The sequence below is a fragment of the Hemibagrus wyckioides genome, linkage group LG05 (assembly GCF_019097595.1).
Source record: "Hemibagrus wyckioides isolate EC202008001 linkage group LG05, SWU_Hwy_1.0, whole genome shotgun sequence".
In the NCBI taxonomy this organism is placed as follows: Eukaryota; Metazoa; Chordata; class Actinopteri; order Siluriformes; family Bagridae; genus Hemibagrus; species Hemibagrus wyckioides.
The window spans coordinates 6,965,002-6,983,907 of record NC_080714.1 but is presented as its reverse complement, the minus strand read 5'-3'; the positions used below and the strand labels follow the sequence as shown (position 1 = coordinate 6,983,907).

At 38.9% G+C, this 18,906-nt stretch overlaps 1 protein-coding gene across 1 annotated transcript; it reads left to right on the top strand.

Annotated features, from left to right (window-relative positions):
- The first annotated feature begins 621 nt into the window (after nucleotides 1-621).
- rasef (RAS and EF-hand domain containing) lies at nucleotides 622-18,769 on the top strand. Its single transcript, XM_058388748.1, has 17 exons — nucleotides 622-1,172; nucleotides 3,978-4,124; nucleotides 4,212-4,302; nucleotides 5,432-5,527; nucleotides 6,178-6,255; nucleotides 7,321-7,436; nucleotides 10,016-10,084; nucleotides 10,184-10,265; nucleotides 11,001-11,071; nucleotides 11,570-11,843; nucleotides 12,667-12,798; nucleotides 13,351-13,498; nucleotides 14,150-14,231; nucleotides 14,449-14,563; nucleotides 15,518-15,637; nucleotides 15,790-15,866; nucleotides 17,352-18,769. Exons 1-17 carry the CDS (start codon nucleotides 841-843, stop codon nucleotides 17,455-17,457), a joined length of 2,136 nt encoding a protein of 711 aa, XP_058244731.1. The 5' UTR covers nucleotides 622-840; the 3' UTR covers nucleotides 17,458-18,769.
- Nucleotides 18,770-18,906: the final 137 nt, after the last annotated feature.

Below are 18,906 nucleotides of genomic sequence, written 5' to 3'. Positions count from 1 at the left end.
CAGGACTTTAAGGATCTGCTGCTAACATCTTGGATTCTCATGCCTCGATGGGTCAGGGCTGTTTTGGCAGCGAAAAAGGGGGCCCAACGCAATATTAGCCAGGTAGTCATAATGTTATGCCTAATCAGTGTATGTGTTCGGTCAGCACGAGGAAACCAGGAAACTTAGAGGAAACCCATGTGAGCGCAGGGGAAAACATGTGAAACTCCACACAGACAGTAACCTGAGACAGGTAGCAACTACTGATGGACACCTTTAGTATTAGCCTAACTTTTAGGGTGTTAAAGCGGAAACTCAGAATTACCACCCATACTGATATATTACACTTAAAGTGCTGATGTGATTGATTAGCATTCATATTGATTAACTTAGCACAAACTGCACACATTTATTCCATGTGAGCATGAACATTTAGTTACTGCCATAATTCAACAATCTATGAGTTATGGGATTTTCCATCAACACTTGGTTATTTAAACACTTACTGTAAACTCAGTACTATTAGTGTTAACTCAGTACTGGGTGTTCACTCAAGAAAGTTGTTTCACATTTGACTAACTGCTGGTCGACATCCTATCTTGTTTACTTTAGCACCAGTTAAGATTGTGTGCGCGTGCTGTTTTCAGCAAACGCAAGAGGTGTCACGAGCGCGCGAGGTGTGTTCACCGGAATCTTAAGGAAAACTTTAGTCCAGGTGTGCTGTAAGTTTGAACCCGTAAAGTAGTGTTTACAGTTTTTATTTACGTTTGTTTACGGGAAGTAAACATGTCTTTACGAAAGTTTTGAACCGGTACATGGGATTTCGCCTCAGAGAGGAGAGAGAGAGTGTGTGTACGGTTGATGGAGTCCGGCGCGTGCGATGAAGCGAGTCTCCGCGCGCTCTTCCGCGCGTTCGACCTCGACAGTTCGGGTCTTATTGAGAAAGGGGAGTTCGAGAAGATGTGCTCGGAGCTGCACGTGCCCTCGGCGGACATCGATGACATATTCACGAGACTGGACGCGAACGAGGACGGAGCGATAAACATGGACGAGTTCATCCGCGGGTTTCAGGCGGCCTCCAGTCTGGCGAGTGAAGCAGGGATGAGCCAGACGGTGGACGGTGCCGAGGCTTTCACACTGGCCTGGGAGGACTTCAGGAGACGGATCGGGGAACTGACCAAGTTTATCCCTCGGTGAGGACACTTCTGTAACACTTAATCACATTCAGCACTTAATGCTCAGTTTTGTTTACCCTTAAGTTTACAGTTGAATTTCCCCCTAATGTTAAATTTGCCTCTATAGGGTGTAATTTAACACTGTATGTAAATTCCTGTTCTACAAGTTATAAAAAAACGAATTGTGTTCAGCTAACTACCCTTTAGTGTTACACACTTTAATTCACTTTAACAGTTTATATATGACAAAAGAAATGGATAGAAAAACTCAGTAGAAGTTAATTCAACACAGTAGACAATACTTCAACACTGTAGATTCACCTTAATGATGAAAACAGTGCAGGTGCTATTCAACTTTATAAGACTTAATTAAACAATGTAGGTGTTATTTAACATTATAAGAATTATATTTACAGTGTAGGCGTTATTCAACATTATAAGAGTTATTTGAACACTGGAGGTTATATTTCAACTTTGTAAGATTTCATTAAACAATGTAGGTGTTATTCAACATTATAAGAATTATTTGAAGACAGGAGGTTATATTCAACAATATAAGAGTTAATTAAACAGTGTAGGTGTTATCAACGTTATAAGAGTCAATTGGCCATTGTAGGTGTTATTAAACATTATGAGAGGTATTTGAACATATGACATATCTGCGTCAGCAGTTAACACAGTATAATATACAGTAAAATGCATGGTATGTACACTAACTACATCATACCAATATCATATACACTATAGTCTGTTTAACAGCATGGACATTACACTAATGATTTATTAAAAACCTTTAATGCAAATGCATAGCCAGTTGTTTTGGGTAACTATAATTATTTTACTCAAATATATATATATATATATATATATATATATATATATATATATATATATATATAAATATATATATATATATATATATATATATAAAATAATAATTAAAAAATACAAAATAATTACAATAGTAAAATAATTACATATAATTTCCTCACATACTATCCCGGAGGAGTGCAAATTATCAAAAATCAAAAATTATTATAAACATTTATTTATTTATTTATTTATTTATTTATTTATTTATTTATTTATTTATTTATTTATTTATTTATTTATTTCTGTCTGTTGATTTTCTAATTTCCACTGAATGCCTATAAAGTAATACATGATAAATGGCAAGTCAATAGCAAGGGTGTGATAACTTATGTAATAAAGTCATAAGAAATTTTGTTGAATCACACCTGTTTGCTGAATGAGTCAGGAAAATTTAACCAGCCAAACGCTTTAGACTCTCTTTGATAAACATGTTTACTTTTTATTCCTGGGATGTAGGATGTTGTAGAAGAACATATGCTAAAGCTTACACTTTTGGTTTTACTTTTCCTTAATGCGGAAGGAATTTTTGGTGCTTTTGCTACCACTGGCTTCATCTTTATTTGCGCAGGTGTTGTTGTGAGCAAAAGACAAGCAGTTAAAAATACGGCGTCATTAAAAAAATGATAATTGTTGGTAAATTGCTGTGGTATAAGAGAAGTAAAACACTGGAATGCGGAAACAATATGTTTGCATCTCTGTCCAGCCACATAACACCACCCCATTGTTGATCACTTTATTATAATGGTGCAGCCCAAGGTGTTTTTCAGCCTTATCTCTCTCAGGTTAGTGTGCTTGATTTGATCTAAAATGTTTATTCTGTATGTTTTATAATGTAGTCAGATTGGAGGTAATCAGCCACGGATTCTAAAAATGCCAAAAGCCTGGAGCTGAGTGAAATCCGTGTTACAGCAATCACCATAGCTCAGTATTAGTTTAACACTAATCACAGTCTTATTACTTTTGGCTAAACCAAAACCCTGATGAGATGCGAATTTGGTGAATATAAATACTGTGTCTTTATTAAAAGTATTAAGGTAGTATTAAAAAGTATAACGGTAAGATAAGTTGATGCAATGTTACTAAACCATACCTTTTTTCAGGTCCAGGTGATTGGTGATGGTCCCTAAAATTCTATCAACAATTAACTCTGCAATATTCCATTATGTTTTTTTAAATAATATTTTTTACTCTTTTCCCACAATCAAAATAATTCCTAATTCATCGTTTAATTCTTCAAGATATTTACTACATGACAGCTCTTTTTATCCACCACATTTATGATTCGCTTTAAAAAGTTGTAAGAGTTCAGGCAGGTCACACATGTGTACACAGGTGTACTAATGTTTCCAGTGACTCCATAAGAGATTAGACCCAGTGCTGTGTTGATCTGTTGGGAATTCTTTTCCAGTTTAATTTGTTTTTAGGAAAATCACAGCATATATTTAGGACAGGAAGGAATGATTTTTTTGTTTTTGTTTTCTCGATAAAGTGAGCCCTCAAGGTTAGTTTGTGACGTAGTGTACAGTACATTCTACAACACATTCAGTGTATTTGTGATTAGACTTGATTAAATCCAAAATGACCAAAGAGCTTATCTTTGGTCACCAGGGGTTGACTTCCACTTCCTGTGCTTCAGGGGTTTCTTCCTGGTACTCCGGTTTCTTCCCCCAGTCCACAGACAAGCTGATTGGCAACTCTAAGTTCTCCATAGTGTGTGTGTCATTGTGCCCTGTGTTGGCACCTCACCCAGGCCTGTACCCTGATTCCTCTGGGATAGACTCCAGGCTTCTACCATCCTGTGAAGCAATTCAGAAAATAGCTGGATGGATGATATTCAGGATTTATGGGAAGAGAAAAACTTAATGCTCTTAATAAATATCTTCAATGGACTCCACAGCCTTAATGATGGCATAATGTTTATGCATATTAATCTTTCTCTTCCATGGGCAGAATTGATCAGGTTTCGACTCTGTACGAAAACATCAGTCTGACCGACACCAGGATGATTCCCCAGTATGAGAAAGTCCTTCTAAACTTCACCAGAGAGATCAAACTCCAGAGTAAAGAGATGGAGCGCCTGGCGCTGGCTGCCAAAAGGTCCTTACGCATAAAAAAATATATCACCACCGTAAGATAATCGGGTGACATTTCAGCAGTCATTTCGATGGCAACTTCTTTTTGCAGGGCTCAGGACCAGGTTGCCATTCAGATGAGTGCGATGGAGGAGGAAATGGACCAGCGCATTCACACAACAGCGAAAAACACACGCATGGAGGTCGGTACAGTGTCACGATCACTACTGGCCTTTTAGTGTATTTAGGTTCAAATAATATGATAATATGAAATAATAAGAAATTAGAGAACGTTCTAGCTTCCTGTTACACCAAATCGCGCAATCATTAAACACTGAGGGTGAAAATACGTCATACAAATCCAAAATGTTTCCCTTTCACTATATATTATCTAAAGCAAGACATATTAGTATAGCATTGGGAATAGCTAAACATTTTATTTATATAATGATCCTGCTCCAGCCTGTGTGTTTACATTGCAACTTTATAATGTGATACTATTTGTGTTGTTTCCATGGATCCTGTATTTGGCATGTTGTATAACATAACAGCGAAATGAACACAGGTGAATTTGTGCTGCTCTGGTTAGGTAAATACTTCTATCATGTGAGTCTTCTGGAAGAGCTCCAGGTCTTTATTTATCCACGGGCGTAGCAGGTTTCAGGGCTGAGAAGCTTGGGTTGTGTCGCGTCTGCTTGCGTCCTTAACCCTGTTTCTAATCTTTACCTTCTGTTCCTGGTCCATCACTTATCAGCTGGCCCACAGTTTTTTTGTTTTTTTTTATTTATAACTTACTTACGATTCTACAGTACCTGCTCCGTCTCCTACGGCTTGTCAGTCGGTTGAGACAGTATGTACCAGTTATCATTCCAGTGTGTTATTAAACAAAAGAATGATTGTTAGGTTGTTAAAATGAATTGCGACTTTTAATCTTTTAAAATGTATTAAACACTTTATAGTGACCCAGTAACTTTGGGTACAGTACGTCATGGGAAAAAGTTCAAACAAACAGCTGATAATGTGATATTTATATCTAGAGCCGTGTTCCAGCAGTTCAAGATAAATTTATGGAAATATATAAAAAGGGTTTTTTTTTGTGTGTGTGTGTGTGTGTATTTTTCCAGTGTCCTTCGCACATTTTTTTCACAGGAACAGATCGAGGCAAACATTTGTACTGAATAAACCCCACTCTATTACAGTCAAACAATTAAGTTCAGTTTAGTGTACTATTCTCTTTTGGGGGAAAAATGTGATTATGAATAATAATAGAGGGATAGGATGTGTTGAAAAGGTGAATGCATGTCGAACTCTCTGTTGTTCTGTTTCCTTCAGGAGTCGAAGAAGGCAGAGGCAGCACTGAGCATTGTGAAAGAGCAGTACGAAGCTCAGCTGAGCGAGTTACGGCAGACGGTCCTCACCCTGCAGATGGTGAGAGTTTCTTCATGACCTTCAATATATTCAGTTTATACTCCGGCGCTGCTGAATGCTGGAATCTGATTGGTCAGAAGTTCATTTTAACTTAAGTTAAGTAGCCTTTATTAGTCACATATACATTACTGCACAGTGAAATTCTTTCTTCACATATCCCATGCTTGATGGGGTTGAGGTCAGAGCACCATGATGAAACACCCCTGGAGCAGGGAGGGGTTGAGGGCCTTGCCCAATGGTGGCAGCTTGAACCCCTGATCTTCTGATCAACAGATCAGAAGATCCCCCAGATCTTTTGATCCTACAGAAGATCCCCCAGAAGACCTCCAGCTTGGTGGTGCTGGGGCTTGAACCTTGATCTTCTGATCAACAACCCAGAGCCTTAACCATGTCCTTATTCTAATGTATTACTGTTTCTATGGTAACAACGTCCACATGGTAGACAGCCTATTGATTGATTTATTTATTTATTTTATGTAGGGCTTGATACATACAAAATGTTTGACGGATCATTTTCATAAAAATATATAACAAACTAGCTTTCATTTGTGCTTGAGGTCTTCATCTTTGTTTCACTGTTATCATGCTCCTGGCATGCCGTATCGAATGTCATTAGCTGGCAACCAGCTGAAGTTTGATCTCTTTCACAGTTTGAAGACCAGAACAAGAGCACCAGCCTCAAAGAAGAAATCCTAGCACTGAAGCGAAAGAATAATGAGCTGACCCTGGTATGACGAGATTATTTCTTTTACCTCTAAAATACATAAAGCCAGTTGTGTGTTTCTTTCATCATGGACATGGCATCGTCCTTGCACAACATGTTTCAGAGTCGTATTTACTAAAGGAAGTAACAGGTTAAGCATAAAAATGGACACCTTGCCTAATAAACACTGGTGAAAATGCTTTAACCTGTACACACACATACGAGCACTTTGTTTGACATTCTCCCTTTTTTTCTCCCTCCACTCCATTTCCCACCCTACAATTTGCATAGTTTCTAGGGCTGAGTGTAAATGTGATACCAGTCATGAAGACTTTCCTTTGTGTTACGGCTCATTCAGGTTCGGGTTTTAATCCACGTTTCTCACAGCGTGTTCTTGTTGTTTAGCTGCTCTGATGAGGAGCTGAATGCATTTGGAGCCTGCAGTGATGAAAAAGCCATTTTTAGTGTGATTGCGTGGATTTCCTTCCAATTTCTTCACATTAATGTGACTTGACAGGATTGAAATGATATATATTTCTATATATATATATCTCATGTTTAGAGGGTCTTTCTGTGTCTCTGAGACTTTTGGTGCCATTATTACTATCAGATCTAAACAAAAAAGAAGAAGAAGCCTTTATTATTATCGCCACACATACATTACAGCACAGTGGAATACTTTTCTCCGCATATCCCAGCTGAGGAAGTTGGGGTCAGAGCGCAGGGGCAGCTATGATACAGCGCCCCTAGAGCAGGGAGGGTTAAGGGCCTTGCTCAGTTGCCCAACAGTGGCAGCTTAGTAGTGCTGGGGCTTGAACCCCAATCTTCCAATCAACAACCCAGAGCCTTAATCACTTGAGCTACCCCTGCCCCCCCCCCTTTTTTTAGACGACTAAATACAACTAGATAGTCACAGCAATCTTCCCTCAGTGTTTTGCACCGTCTCAAGGAAACGACCATGCCATGCCATCCTGCTGCTGATTATTTTCCTATAACAGTGTTTTATTCCTTACTCTATCCTTTATACTCTGCAGTATTGGCCTGTGATCCGTTGGTGTAGTTATCTAAAGTGTTTTTTTTTCGGTCACAGCAAAACCAAAAGCTGAAGCAGGAACTGCTGGAGTCACACACCAATATAGCGTTTCTGCAGAGTGAGCTGGACTCCCTCAAGAGTGATCTCACTGACCAGAGCATCAGTCTCGAGCGGTAAGAGCTCTTCTTTTTTTTTTAAGATATCTTTTCATTTCTAATTATTATTCTAATTATTGTTTATTGATATTTGCTTCTGCCACATGATTGGCTGAGTGGATAATTGCAAATGAAATGAATTGCATGATATGTGGGCAGATTAAAGTGTAGATCTACCTGAAGATAGAATTGTGAAAAAGTGCTGAAGAGATGAAAGGATTGTAAAAATAAAAATGCGTAACAGGGGTTAGAGGAGAGTGTTAGGGTGGTGTTGTGTTACTGAATCGGTACTAGTTCTTAGGTAAACTCTGAGGGATGGGCGAGTTTAAGTGCGTGAGTCACACACACACACACACACGGGAGACTTGATAGTCATATAGTGACACTGATCCTTTCGCGCACTATCAGTGTCTGGCCACTCCCATCGCTGTTTGCTGTGCTAGCATCATAAGAGCAGGATATCCTGGAGTGACGCCACACACCTAAGGAATTTGGTGACCTTGTTGCTCAGCAACTAAATCCTATCCGAATGAATGCTTCAATGGATCTGTGGTGTTCACTGTTTCTGTGCGGTACTGTTTAAGGACACTACTCCTGTAGTGAATGTGCAGTTACCATGTACAAGAATTTTAAGCTCTGTAAGCTCTATTATTTACTCTAAACTTAATGGAAATACAGGGAACCCTATAAAAGTTTATAATATGAGGTTATACTGTGTACAGAGGGGTGCAACATGAAAAATATATGCATAAAAAGTTTATTACTAAATTTATATAAACATCAATGGGTAGCTGTAAGTCATGTTTGAATTATGCAAACACATTAGGTGGTCACTATTAGCGTCCAGACACAGAACCCGTGCGATTGTTAGTGGTTCTGTTCCAAACACACAACATTGTCCTTGACCTTCCACAGACAATACCTCTTGCCTTGCTTAAAAGTCAAGGGTGCCTCCACCATTTTCTTTGTCTCTCTTCTGACGGTCACATGATGGCATCATGGTGACTACTGATGTCTTTAGAGGAAGCATAATACAGTGGAACCTCGGCAGACGAATGCCCTCTCTTACGAATTTTCGGCTTAATAATTGAAATTTTGCATAGGAACGAAGTTGTGCATACGTCAGAGAGCCGTTCAGAACTTGTTTGCGTCAGTGGAAAGCCAAGCGAAAGCTGTTTCGAAAGAGTCAACACAGCATGCTTTCAAAAGCTAGGTGATTTTTCGGGCGTTTTTTTGTTGACAGATTGGTGGCATGGGTGGTGTGTTCTATTTTTAGCCCAAGCTTGGTGGCATGACTTCCTGTGAGGACCCTTGACATTGAATGCTTGGCTTGGGTCAGTTCTTTGTAAGCAGCCATATAGTTTACATACACTTGGTATTGGTAATATTTTTTGGATGGCTAGAACGGATTATCTGCATCTACTTTATTGCTTATGGGAAAATTTGTTTCGCAATACTGTGGTTGAATTCTGGCAAACAGTCAAAATATATAAAAAGTCAAGTTTTGGCTCAAATTGTCCCAGCTACACCTCCCATACCCACACGCACACACACACACCCACACCCACATGCACTGTAACATACTATTAATACAATCAAACTATTAATACAGCATATTTAGACAAAACATGTACAATGTGGAAATGCCTTTATTTACTTTTATTCTTGTCTAGGCTAGCAAAGATCACATTGGTAGGAAGCCAGTATAACAAACATGGTAGTGATAGCAGTCTGTCTGCCTAAACGTGTCCGCAACGCTTCAAGCCGAATAGGATTTCCTCACAGAGGGAATGTTACAGGTCGTTGGAGAGTTACGTGCCGCTGAAAATAATCAGAATCATTTCAGTTTGTTATCAGATACCAGCTCCTACATTGTTTGTTTAACAGGGACCGTGCTCATTAATAAACATTACTGTAAATGCGTCAGAGATATTATTTTTCAACCATAGTCCCTGGATATAGAACGGTACAATACCACCCTAAAAACAAATTCTATCATTAAAATGTGGAAATTATTAACATCATGTCATGTAACATTTGGAATATTAAACATTAAATATTTCTTTTTCATTTTTAGGAGTAACCGGATTTAGATATACATTTCAGACATGAGAGACAAGCTTTCTTATGTGGTTTAATCCAAGTTTCGAACACAGGCGGACTAAAAGGTCACTCTGGATACTTCCTCTTTCCTGACGGTTTTGCTCTATTCATGTGCAGTCAGATGGAAACGTCTAATACTGACCAAATTCTTTCCTGTGAGAAAGAAAAAGACGTCTTATCTCTAAAACGGCACGTTTAGAGCTTACCTTACGAATACCTTTCCCACTTAAAGCTTTATTAAATTTCCCAGAAAACCGGTTTTCCGTTCACAAGGAAGTGTGTTAAAATTCTTGTGCTTGGTTATTAAACATAGACTACTGATGCGATGGATAGGGATTAGATATTAAAGCTGTAAAAACATCTAGTTACAATTTATGATCGAAATATCAGCTGTAATTATGTTTAAATAGTGATTATTGGGTGGGTTTTGGAGAAGACAGTGAATATCATTATTAATCTTCTAAGGACGATGACTTTAATATATGTTTGTGCAGCGATGAAGCCCTGATGAGGTCTTTTAATGAGGAAAGAGACAACCTAGAGAGGCAGGTTGAGCTTCTTCAGTGAGTATGAGAACGATTCATAAGAGATTTTGTAGTTTATGTTCTAGCATAGAACCTAAAGCACACCGTGTTTTGTTTCTTTTCTGTTCTGGCTTTTAGGTTAGCAAACAGGAAGCTTCACGACACCAACGATGGTCTGCGTATGACTCTGGAGAACAGCCAGAGCAAGAACAAGAATCAGGTAAATGCATGAATGTGACCGTTTGATCTCTGTACACAAAGTTGTGCATTAGCAGACACTAAAGTCAGTTTGAAGATGGATTTAGGTTACACTCAAACAATGATCTGCTGTAATCTCACTGAGGGGGGGGTGGGATTAGTGTGACAGAGTTTGGTGTATACACCGACCATAACATTATGACCACTGGCCTAATTTTGTTTTGGTCCCGTTTTTGCTGCGAAAAACAGCCCTAACCCGTCAAGGCATGGACTCCACTTGATCCACTGTGCTGTGGTATCTGGCACCAGGATGTTAGCAGCAGATCCTTTAAGTACTGTAAGTTGCGAGGTGTGACCACACAATTTAAAGGATACTTACAGGATGGACTTAAAGCACATAAAGGACTTTAAGGATACTTTTTGATAGATACTGACCACTGCAGACCGGGAACACTCCACAAGAGCTGCAGTTTTGGAGATGCTCTGATCCAGTGGTCTAGCCATCACAATTTGGCCCTTGTCAAACTCGCTCAAATCCTTACGCTTGTCCATTTTTCCTGCTTCTAACACATCAACTTTGAGGACAAATTGTTCACTTGCTGCCTAATATATCCCACCCACTAACAGGGGCCATGATGAGGAGATCATCAGTGTTATTCACTTCACCTGTCAGTGATCATAATGTTATGCCCGATCAGTGTATATTTGTGTGTGTGTCAAAAAAAAACAGACTAAAATGTTAACATGATGTTTACAGAGAGGTAGTGGACTGTCTCCTTCAAGTACCATCAATAGGACAAAGGCCATGTGCACCCCATATTTTGAAAGGTATGTCTGGTGTATCAGTTTATACCTGTGGCATGCGATATAAAATATTGTATGTAAATATATATAAAATAATGTGTAATGTGTAAAAACCTTATGTTACATTAAACATCCATATTAAATCGAAATATTATAATAAATATTGTGGCACATTTGCTGTTACTATTACCACCGCAGAGTTGATTGATTTCTAATAAAGACATGCCTCAAGAACAGCCTGTCGTACTATATTTATTGTTATCCATGAGAATAGTTGTAGTAAATTCTTGTTATCACCCACGTTATAAAACCCTTTCGTTATCTGTTGAGACAGAAAATGCAGATAGATGTTACAGAGAAACCAGAATTTGAAAATATCTCTCCCTCCTCAAGACTTAAAGTGACAGATTTACCTCTGAGTGTATACCTGATCAGTGTATGTTATGTTGTAGCTACTAATATTACAGAATTCTAAGCTAAATGTTTTTAAACAAGTAAGCTTGTATTTCCGTGGCTCTGCAGGTGCTGTAAGGTCTACAGGGACGACGAATACGATCAGCTGCGGATAGCTGAGTGCCTGCAAACTCCCAGCAGAGAGTCTTTAGCTCTGGCTCTGTGTGATCCCATGCGCAGACACAGCAGCTGTGAGGTGGACAGCCTGGACGAGAGCTGCGTGGACAGCGGCATGTCCACTCTGCGCTCCAACAACGGCTATGACTCGGAGCAGGAGAGCATGGGTCGAAGCGTCCCTCGCATGGCTGCCTTCGGCTACTCAGGAGACACGTCAGACACGGAGGTGAGGAAAAAGCACACGTTTAAACATAAACAGATTTGCTTCTGGGATTTCTGATACAATATGACACACAGGTATGCTAACAGACAAAAATCTAATCTCAAACCTAATCACTTTCTTTCTCTACATATAGTCTAGTTACACTGTGTGAGTCATGTAGCTGGTATGATCTGGAGATTTCAGCATTCAGAAACTGGAGGGGAGGAGGATGCTGAGGGAAAGGCTGTTTATAGCTTCTATAACAGGAACTAGGAATATAATCAGTGATAATTGTCGCTCCATATCATGTCACGCAGCCCAAGAAAGAATGTTATACAAATACAATTAAATTAAATTGAATTAAGGGCGGTGGCTTAGTGGTTAGCACTGTTACCTCACAGCAAGAAGGTCCTGGGTTAAAATCCTGGGTTCAAACCGGGCCTTTCTGTGTGGAGTTTGCATGCCTGCGTGGGTTTACTCCGGTTTCCTCCCACAGTCCAAAAACATGTACATTAGGTTGATTGGTAATTCTAAATTGCCCATAGGAGTGAGTGTGTGCAGTTGTCTGTCTATATGTGTGGCCCTGTGATGGACTGGTGACCTGTCCAGGGTGTACCCCTGCCTTTCGCCCAATGTGTGCTGGGATAGGCTCCAGCAGATCCCCATGAACCTAATTAGGAATAAAGCGGGTACAGAAAATGGATGGATGGATTAATCATTTAGACATGCACAAGCTTCTCTTATTTGTAAATATAAGGAAACTTTTTACACCATCAAAACACTTGCTTGTTATAGAAAAAACTGCTGTTGCTGTTGATGATCATAATGCCTGTTTATCTGTTTGTAGGTGCCGGATGTACGAGACAAGACAGCGTGTGAATCAGACAGCGAGTCTGTCCTGAACATGACTTTCAATCCCGTCGACACACAAGACTTCACCGTGTCAGGGAAGAAATGTCTTAAAGCCATCTTCGACGGGGTACGTGTGAGCTTCCACAGACTATTTAAACCCTAAACAATAAAATCACAACATTCAAGATTACACATTTAATTAACTGTTTTGACCATTCAGTGTGAGGGAAATCACAGCAGTGGAATTATGAGGCTAAGAAAATAAAATAAAAAATAGAATAATGATTTATACCTCTGTTCTCGATGCTAATCGGGCAGAAATAGTTTCTATGACAGCAGCTCTGGAAGTAGTTCCAAGGCAAATTCATAGATTTTTATTATGTTTATCATTGTAATATGTTAAAAATATAAAAACAAGCATAAAAAAGTATTTAATATTTCTTGGTAAGTCAACATGGCAAGCTGCAGGGGATATAACGTGTTATAATGATAGCAGGAACTAACCTGTTTCCTGGATGCTACCTGCCTCATCTCACCCCCCATTGTGTTTTATTCCTTACACCACACCACCTCAGTGAACGCTTGTTTTATTTCACATTATCTTTGCTGTCCATGGAAGTACACAGATCATACAAAAAAAGCAGTTTGTCTATAAGGTCTTCTGTTTGTTTTCCTACAGAAACTGATGGATGAGACAGTGATTATGGCTCAGGGATCTGAAAAAACATACAAGATCGTATTAGCAGGTGATGCTGCAGTGGGCAAGTCCAGCTTCCTCCTACGCTTGTGTAAAAACGAGTTTAAAGGCATCACCAGCACCACGCTGGGTAAGTTCACAACTGAGCACTGAACACGACATCCTGAGCGACTCAGAGCATAGGATTCATAAATACACCGATCATGCATAACATTATGACCACCTACCTATTGTTCTGTTTGTCCCCTTTTTGCTGCCAAAACAGCAATGACCCATCATGCACTGTGTATTCTGACACCTTTCTATCAGAACCAATATTATGAGCAACAGTAGCTCGTCTGTTGGATCGGATCACACGGGCCAGCCTTCGCTCCCCACGTCCATCAGTGAGCCTTGGCCGCCCATGACCCTGTCGTCGGTTCACCATTGTTCCTTCCTTGGGCCACTTTTGATAGATACTGACCACTGCAGACCAGAAACAGAGATGCTCTGATCCAGTGGTCTAGCCATCACAATTCAAACTCACTCAAATCCTTACGCTTGTCCATTTTTCCTGCTTCTAACACATCAACTTTGAGGGAAAAAATGTTCACTTTCTGCCAAATATATCCCACCCACTAACAGGTGCCATGATGAGGAGATAATCATTGTTATTCTCTTCACCTGTCGCTGGTCATAATGTTATGCCTGATCGGTGTATACGCATATGCTTAACTGTTTGGATGACCTGAGACGATCTAAAATACCAAATTTCTCCAAATCTGCATGTGTTTTCATTAAGGAGTTGATTTCCAGATGAAGACTCTTGTGGTAGATGGAGTGCCGACGGTGCTGCAGCTTTGGGATACAGCGGGCCAGGAAAGGTGGGACATGGTCATGAAAATAATCAGGATCTCTAACACTAAAACCATAAACACAGTATTCCGCTGTTATTAGCTCAAACACACCTTCAAGCTACAACACATCCGAAACAGACTATTTTAAATCATTTGACGTAAAAATTTAGTATAAACCAAGACACAGGCTGTTTTTACAGGGTTGGCTGCAGAAACGTGAATTAGTATGGTTCCATCTTAACAGGTTCAAAAGCATTGCAAAATCCTACTTCAGACGGGCCGACGGTGTTCTCCTGCTCTATGACGTAACCTGCGAGAAGAGTTTTCTAAATGTGCGAGAATGGGTGGACACCATAGAGGTATTTCTGATTAGTCCAGTCATTAATCTTCTCAAATATTTTTCTATTAATAAAAATTCTATACTAATAATAATTATAATAATTATAATAATATAATATAATAATTATACTTATAATAATTCTATGCATGCTTTGGCAACATTGCACTCATGTACATTTCCCAACATCACAATTTGTAGCACAGGTTCAAGACAGAAGAATGTAATTTTTTTGCTTTTGTGTGTCTGTGCTGTTTACATAATACATCGATCAGGCATAACATTATGAGCAGTAAGAGGTGAAGTGAATATCACTGATGATCTCCTCATCATGGTACCTGTTAGTGGGTGGGATATATTAGGCAGCAAGTGAACATTTTGTCCTCAAAGTTGATGTGTTAGAAGCAGGAAAAATGGACAAGAGTAAGGATTTGAGCGAGTTTGACGAAGGGCCAAATTGTGATGGCTAGATGACTGGATCAGAACATCTCCAAAACTGCAGCTCTTGTGGGGTGTTCCCGGTCTGCAGTGGTCAGTATCTATCAAAAGTGTCCTTTAAGTCCTTCAAGTTGCGTGGTGGGGCCTATGGATCTCACAAAGAATCTGCTGCTAACATCTTGGTGCCAGATACCACAGCACACCTTCAGGGATCTAGTAGAGTCCATACCTTGATGGGTCAGGGCTGTTTGTGCAGCAAAAGCAACACAATATTAGGTAGGTGGTCATAATGTTATGCCTGATCGGTGTATGTGCATGACAGTGAGCCACTTGTGAGTTTACAAAATTTTTGCTGTACCACAAAGAATTAAATAGGCATTATTATTTTATTGTTATTTAAGGAAACAAAATTACTGAAATCATCTATACACTACCATATAGAGATTTTAAAAAGAAAAACATCAGGGAAGCAACAGTGATCTAAGTTGCATGTTTATCATATACATTATTCATTGATTTAAGCTCCTCACTCCTCTAGGATGTATCCCAGGATAAAATCCCCATTATGCTGGTCGGGAATAAGACAGATCTACGGCAGCAGGCTCTTCAGGATGGCGTCACATGCATCTCAACCAGCTACGGAGAGAAACTAGCCAGGGTGAGAGGATTCGCTATGATATGAACCTGTGTGCACATGCATAACGTGTGTTTGTCACGTTAAAAACGTTTACCAGGGTGAAATTTGTAACACAATGCCGGAGTTTGAGGTACATAACTATGTGAACTCTTTGTGTGCCTGGTTCTGGCCAGGCTTACAGCTCCCTCTTCTGTGAGACGAGTGCAAAGGATGGCTCAAACATCATCGAGGCAGTGCTCCATTTAGCTCGGTAAGTCACTCCTAGTGTATGCGGTGAGGAACGTACTCAGACACCAGCCACTAAATTGAAACCTAATTTAGCATATAACACATATTTTAATTTCAAGACAAACTAAATATGGCCTCTTTGTGTTCACAGACTAAACTAGACACATTAAATTAAAGTGCTTTCAGTAATTCGGCACATGAGGGCAGCAGATCTGTTCTGTGAGCATCAGGAATTCATGGTGACTTATTGTGAAGTCTTCACCGCATTTTTTATTCTGACATTGTCATCAGGGTTCGAATAAATTGTCTTCTACTAGACACTTTATTCCCTGTTCAAATCAAATAACTTTAATGGCATGGGTGTGGCGGTCAGGGAAAACCCATATGATGTTGCTGAGCTTGATTTTTGAAGATTGTGTTTTTCTATCATTACTATCATTTCTATCACATTACTATTACAGAATTATATACTATACAGTGAAAGCACAGCATATAAATGCCCTCCCTTACGAATTTAACCTTAAGAATTGAAATTTTGCAAGAAATTTGCATCGGCATACGAAGTATTTTTGGCATGCGAATGAACACCGGTTAAGTTGCGTGTACATCCTGGAGCTGTTCAAAACCTGTTTGCGTCAGTGGAAAGCCAAACGAAGCCAACCGAAAAACTTACGATTTTTTTTTTCCAGTCAGCGAAAGCTGTTTCGAAAGAATCAACCCATAATAGCAACGTTGCCTTCAGCATCAGTTCAAAAGCTAGGTGATTTTCGGGCGTTTTTTTTGTGGACAGATTGGTGGTGTGGCAGGTCTGTTCTATTTTTAGCCCAAGCTTGGTGGCACGACTTCCTGTGACATGGAATGCTTGGCTTGGGTCAGTTCTTTGTAAGCAGCCATACAGTATTCGTATTTTTGGGTGGCTATTTTTCTCCATTTCTTTTCTTTTTCCTGATTTCTTGGGAGATTGTAAAAGGGAGCCCAGCTCACAATATCCCCTATCGATTATCTGTTTCGGGGGTTAAAAGCCTCGGCTCGAGATGGAAGAGGCGTGGCACATCCCCGTTCTAGGATTATCTGCATTTACATTACATCTTATGGGAAAATTCGTTTCGCAATACAAATTTTCACCTTAATAACTCGCCTCCAGCACGAATTAAATTCGTATGCCGAGGTTCCAGTGTATTAATTAAATATATTAAATCAAAATTATATACTGGTGCCAGAATCACATTTTTATCTGTGGTTGATGTATGTTATAGAATAGAAATATATAATAGAAAATTTCCAAATTTCACAACTCCTGAGCATTACAACAGCAAAGCGTTCAGGTTCGAGTCCTTTCAATCGCAGCAACTCTAGCCTATCATAATCATGTATGTGGAAGAGGGTAGATATTACTTTCTTTCAAGTGTGTTAGGTGACACTTGGTGAGAGAAGAAAAAACTTCATAGGGTTTTTCCATGCCATCAGCAGCTGTGACATACTAAATGTTTTCTCTTTTTTCCCACAGAGAGGTTATTAAACATGCACATGAGCGCAAGGGCACAACCCTGGGACCAATCCTGTCTGGAAGCCCCAACAGCAAGCTCACTAACTCGAAGTGCTGCAGGGCCTGAAGCATGTCCTTTATCATCTTAAGCACACATGCACTGTGTGTTTCACAATGATGGCCCCTGTGTGGACTCTATGAGGACTTTATACATTTCTATGCATATCTGTATTGCACCCTACCTCTGATTGCACAGCTCTAAAGACTTTCATGTTTTTTACACACAGGCGGGATTCACACCGGCTACATTTTCTGCGTGTGATCACCCCCCCCCCTAAATATACTGTTTTGCACATATAAAAGACCACTTGTTAGTAATCAGGTGTTAGTAAAAGATGTAAACCTTTAATCAGTTAGTGCCTTATGACCTGACTAGTTTTGTAATCTGTTTGCAAGTCAAATCATGCCTGAATTTATTTTTTAGATAGGAGTTAAAAACTTTTATTTATGATAACGAACGCTAATCATGATGTGAAATGATTGCATAGAATATCAGGATGGATACGACATGTTTATTTTCCTTTCCTATTAAACCAGATTCATATCTGAAACGTGGATTTACCCCGAGAGATCCTTGTCTGTTTGTTATTCAGACAAATGTAGCATGAAGATATTATATATTTAAGTAGTTATATGAAATGGACCTAAACAAATGGGAAAAAAATTACTTTAATCAGGCTTCACAAAATCTTTCATTATTACAGTTCATTTAGACCAGACAGTAAAGCAACCTGACAGTCAGTACTTTATATATTTTCCAACATTTACTTTTATCTTATGTAATATTCTGGTTGTAATGATGTCTGTATGTGAGCTCGATTTACTGATATTTTAGCTAATTATAGCTACAGTTTTCGAGCAACATTCAGGACATTTTAATATGCTATGGATTCTTAGACAAAAAAATCCAACCCTGTCCCTTATACGCCTGTGATAGTATCACATAAACACTAATGTAATGAAGTTTTCTGATCGCTATAATAGCTAAATAAATAAACATTCTTTTCAGGTTTAGAGAACCTGTACGATTTTTAGACCTGTAAGAGTTCTTAGTAAAAAAAATGCACCAAAAATCAGGGTACTGTATTGATATGAAGATATTAAAGACATTTCTGGAACATTCTAGCAGTTTAACTAACCAGAGGACGGCACTGCAACTGCGCATTCAGTGTCATACTTAAAAATGTGAAGCCAGCCAACTTGTTTATTCATCAATACGTTCCACTGCTTTGCTTTGCTTAGATTTTCTTCCCCCCTTTTTTTGCTTTGGAAATTCTTTTACTAATGTACTTTTAATTTTTTCATATTTAGCAGATTATAAATTCTTGTATATTCTATAAAAGTAATATATTGTGCATCTTATAGAAATGTGTGTTTTGGAATTCTTTTTATTTCTAATTGCATAATTATATTAAAAAAAAAAACAAAAAAACAATTGCTTATTAAATTAAGATCCAAATCCAACAGTTTTTATTTACTAAAATAAATAAAATAAATAAAATAAAATAAAATATTA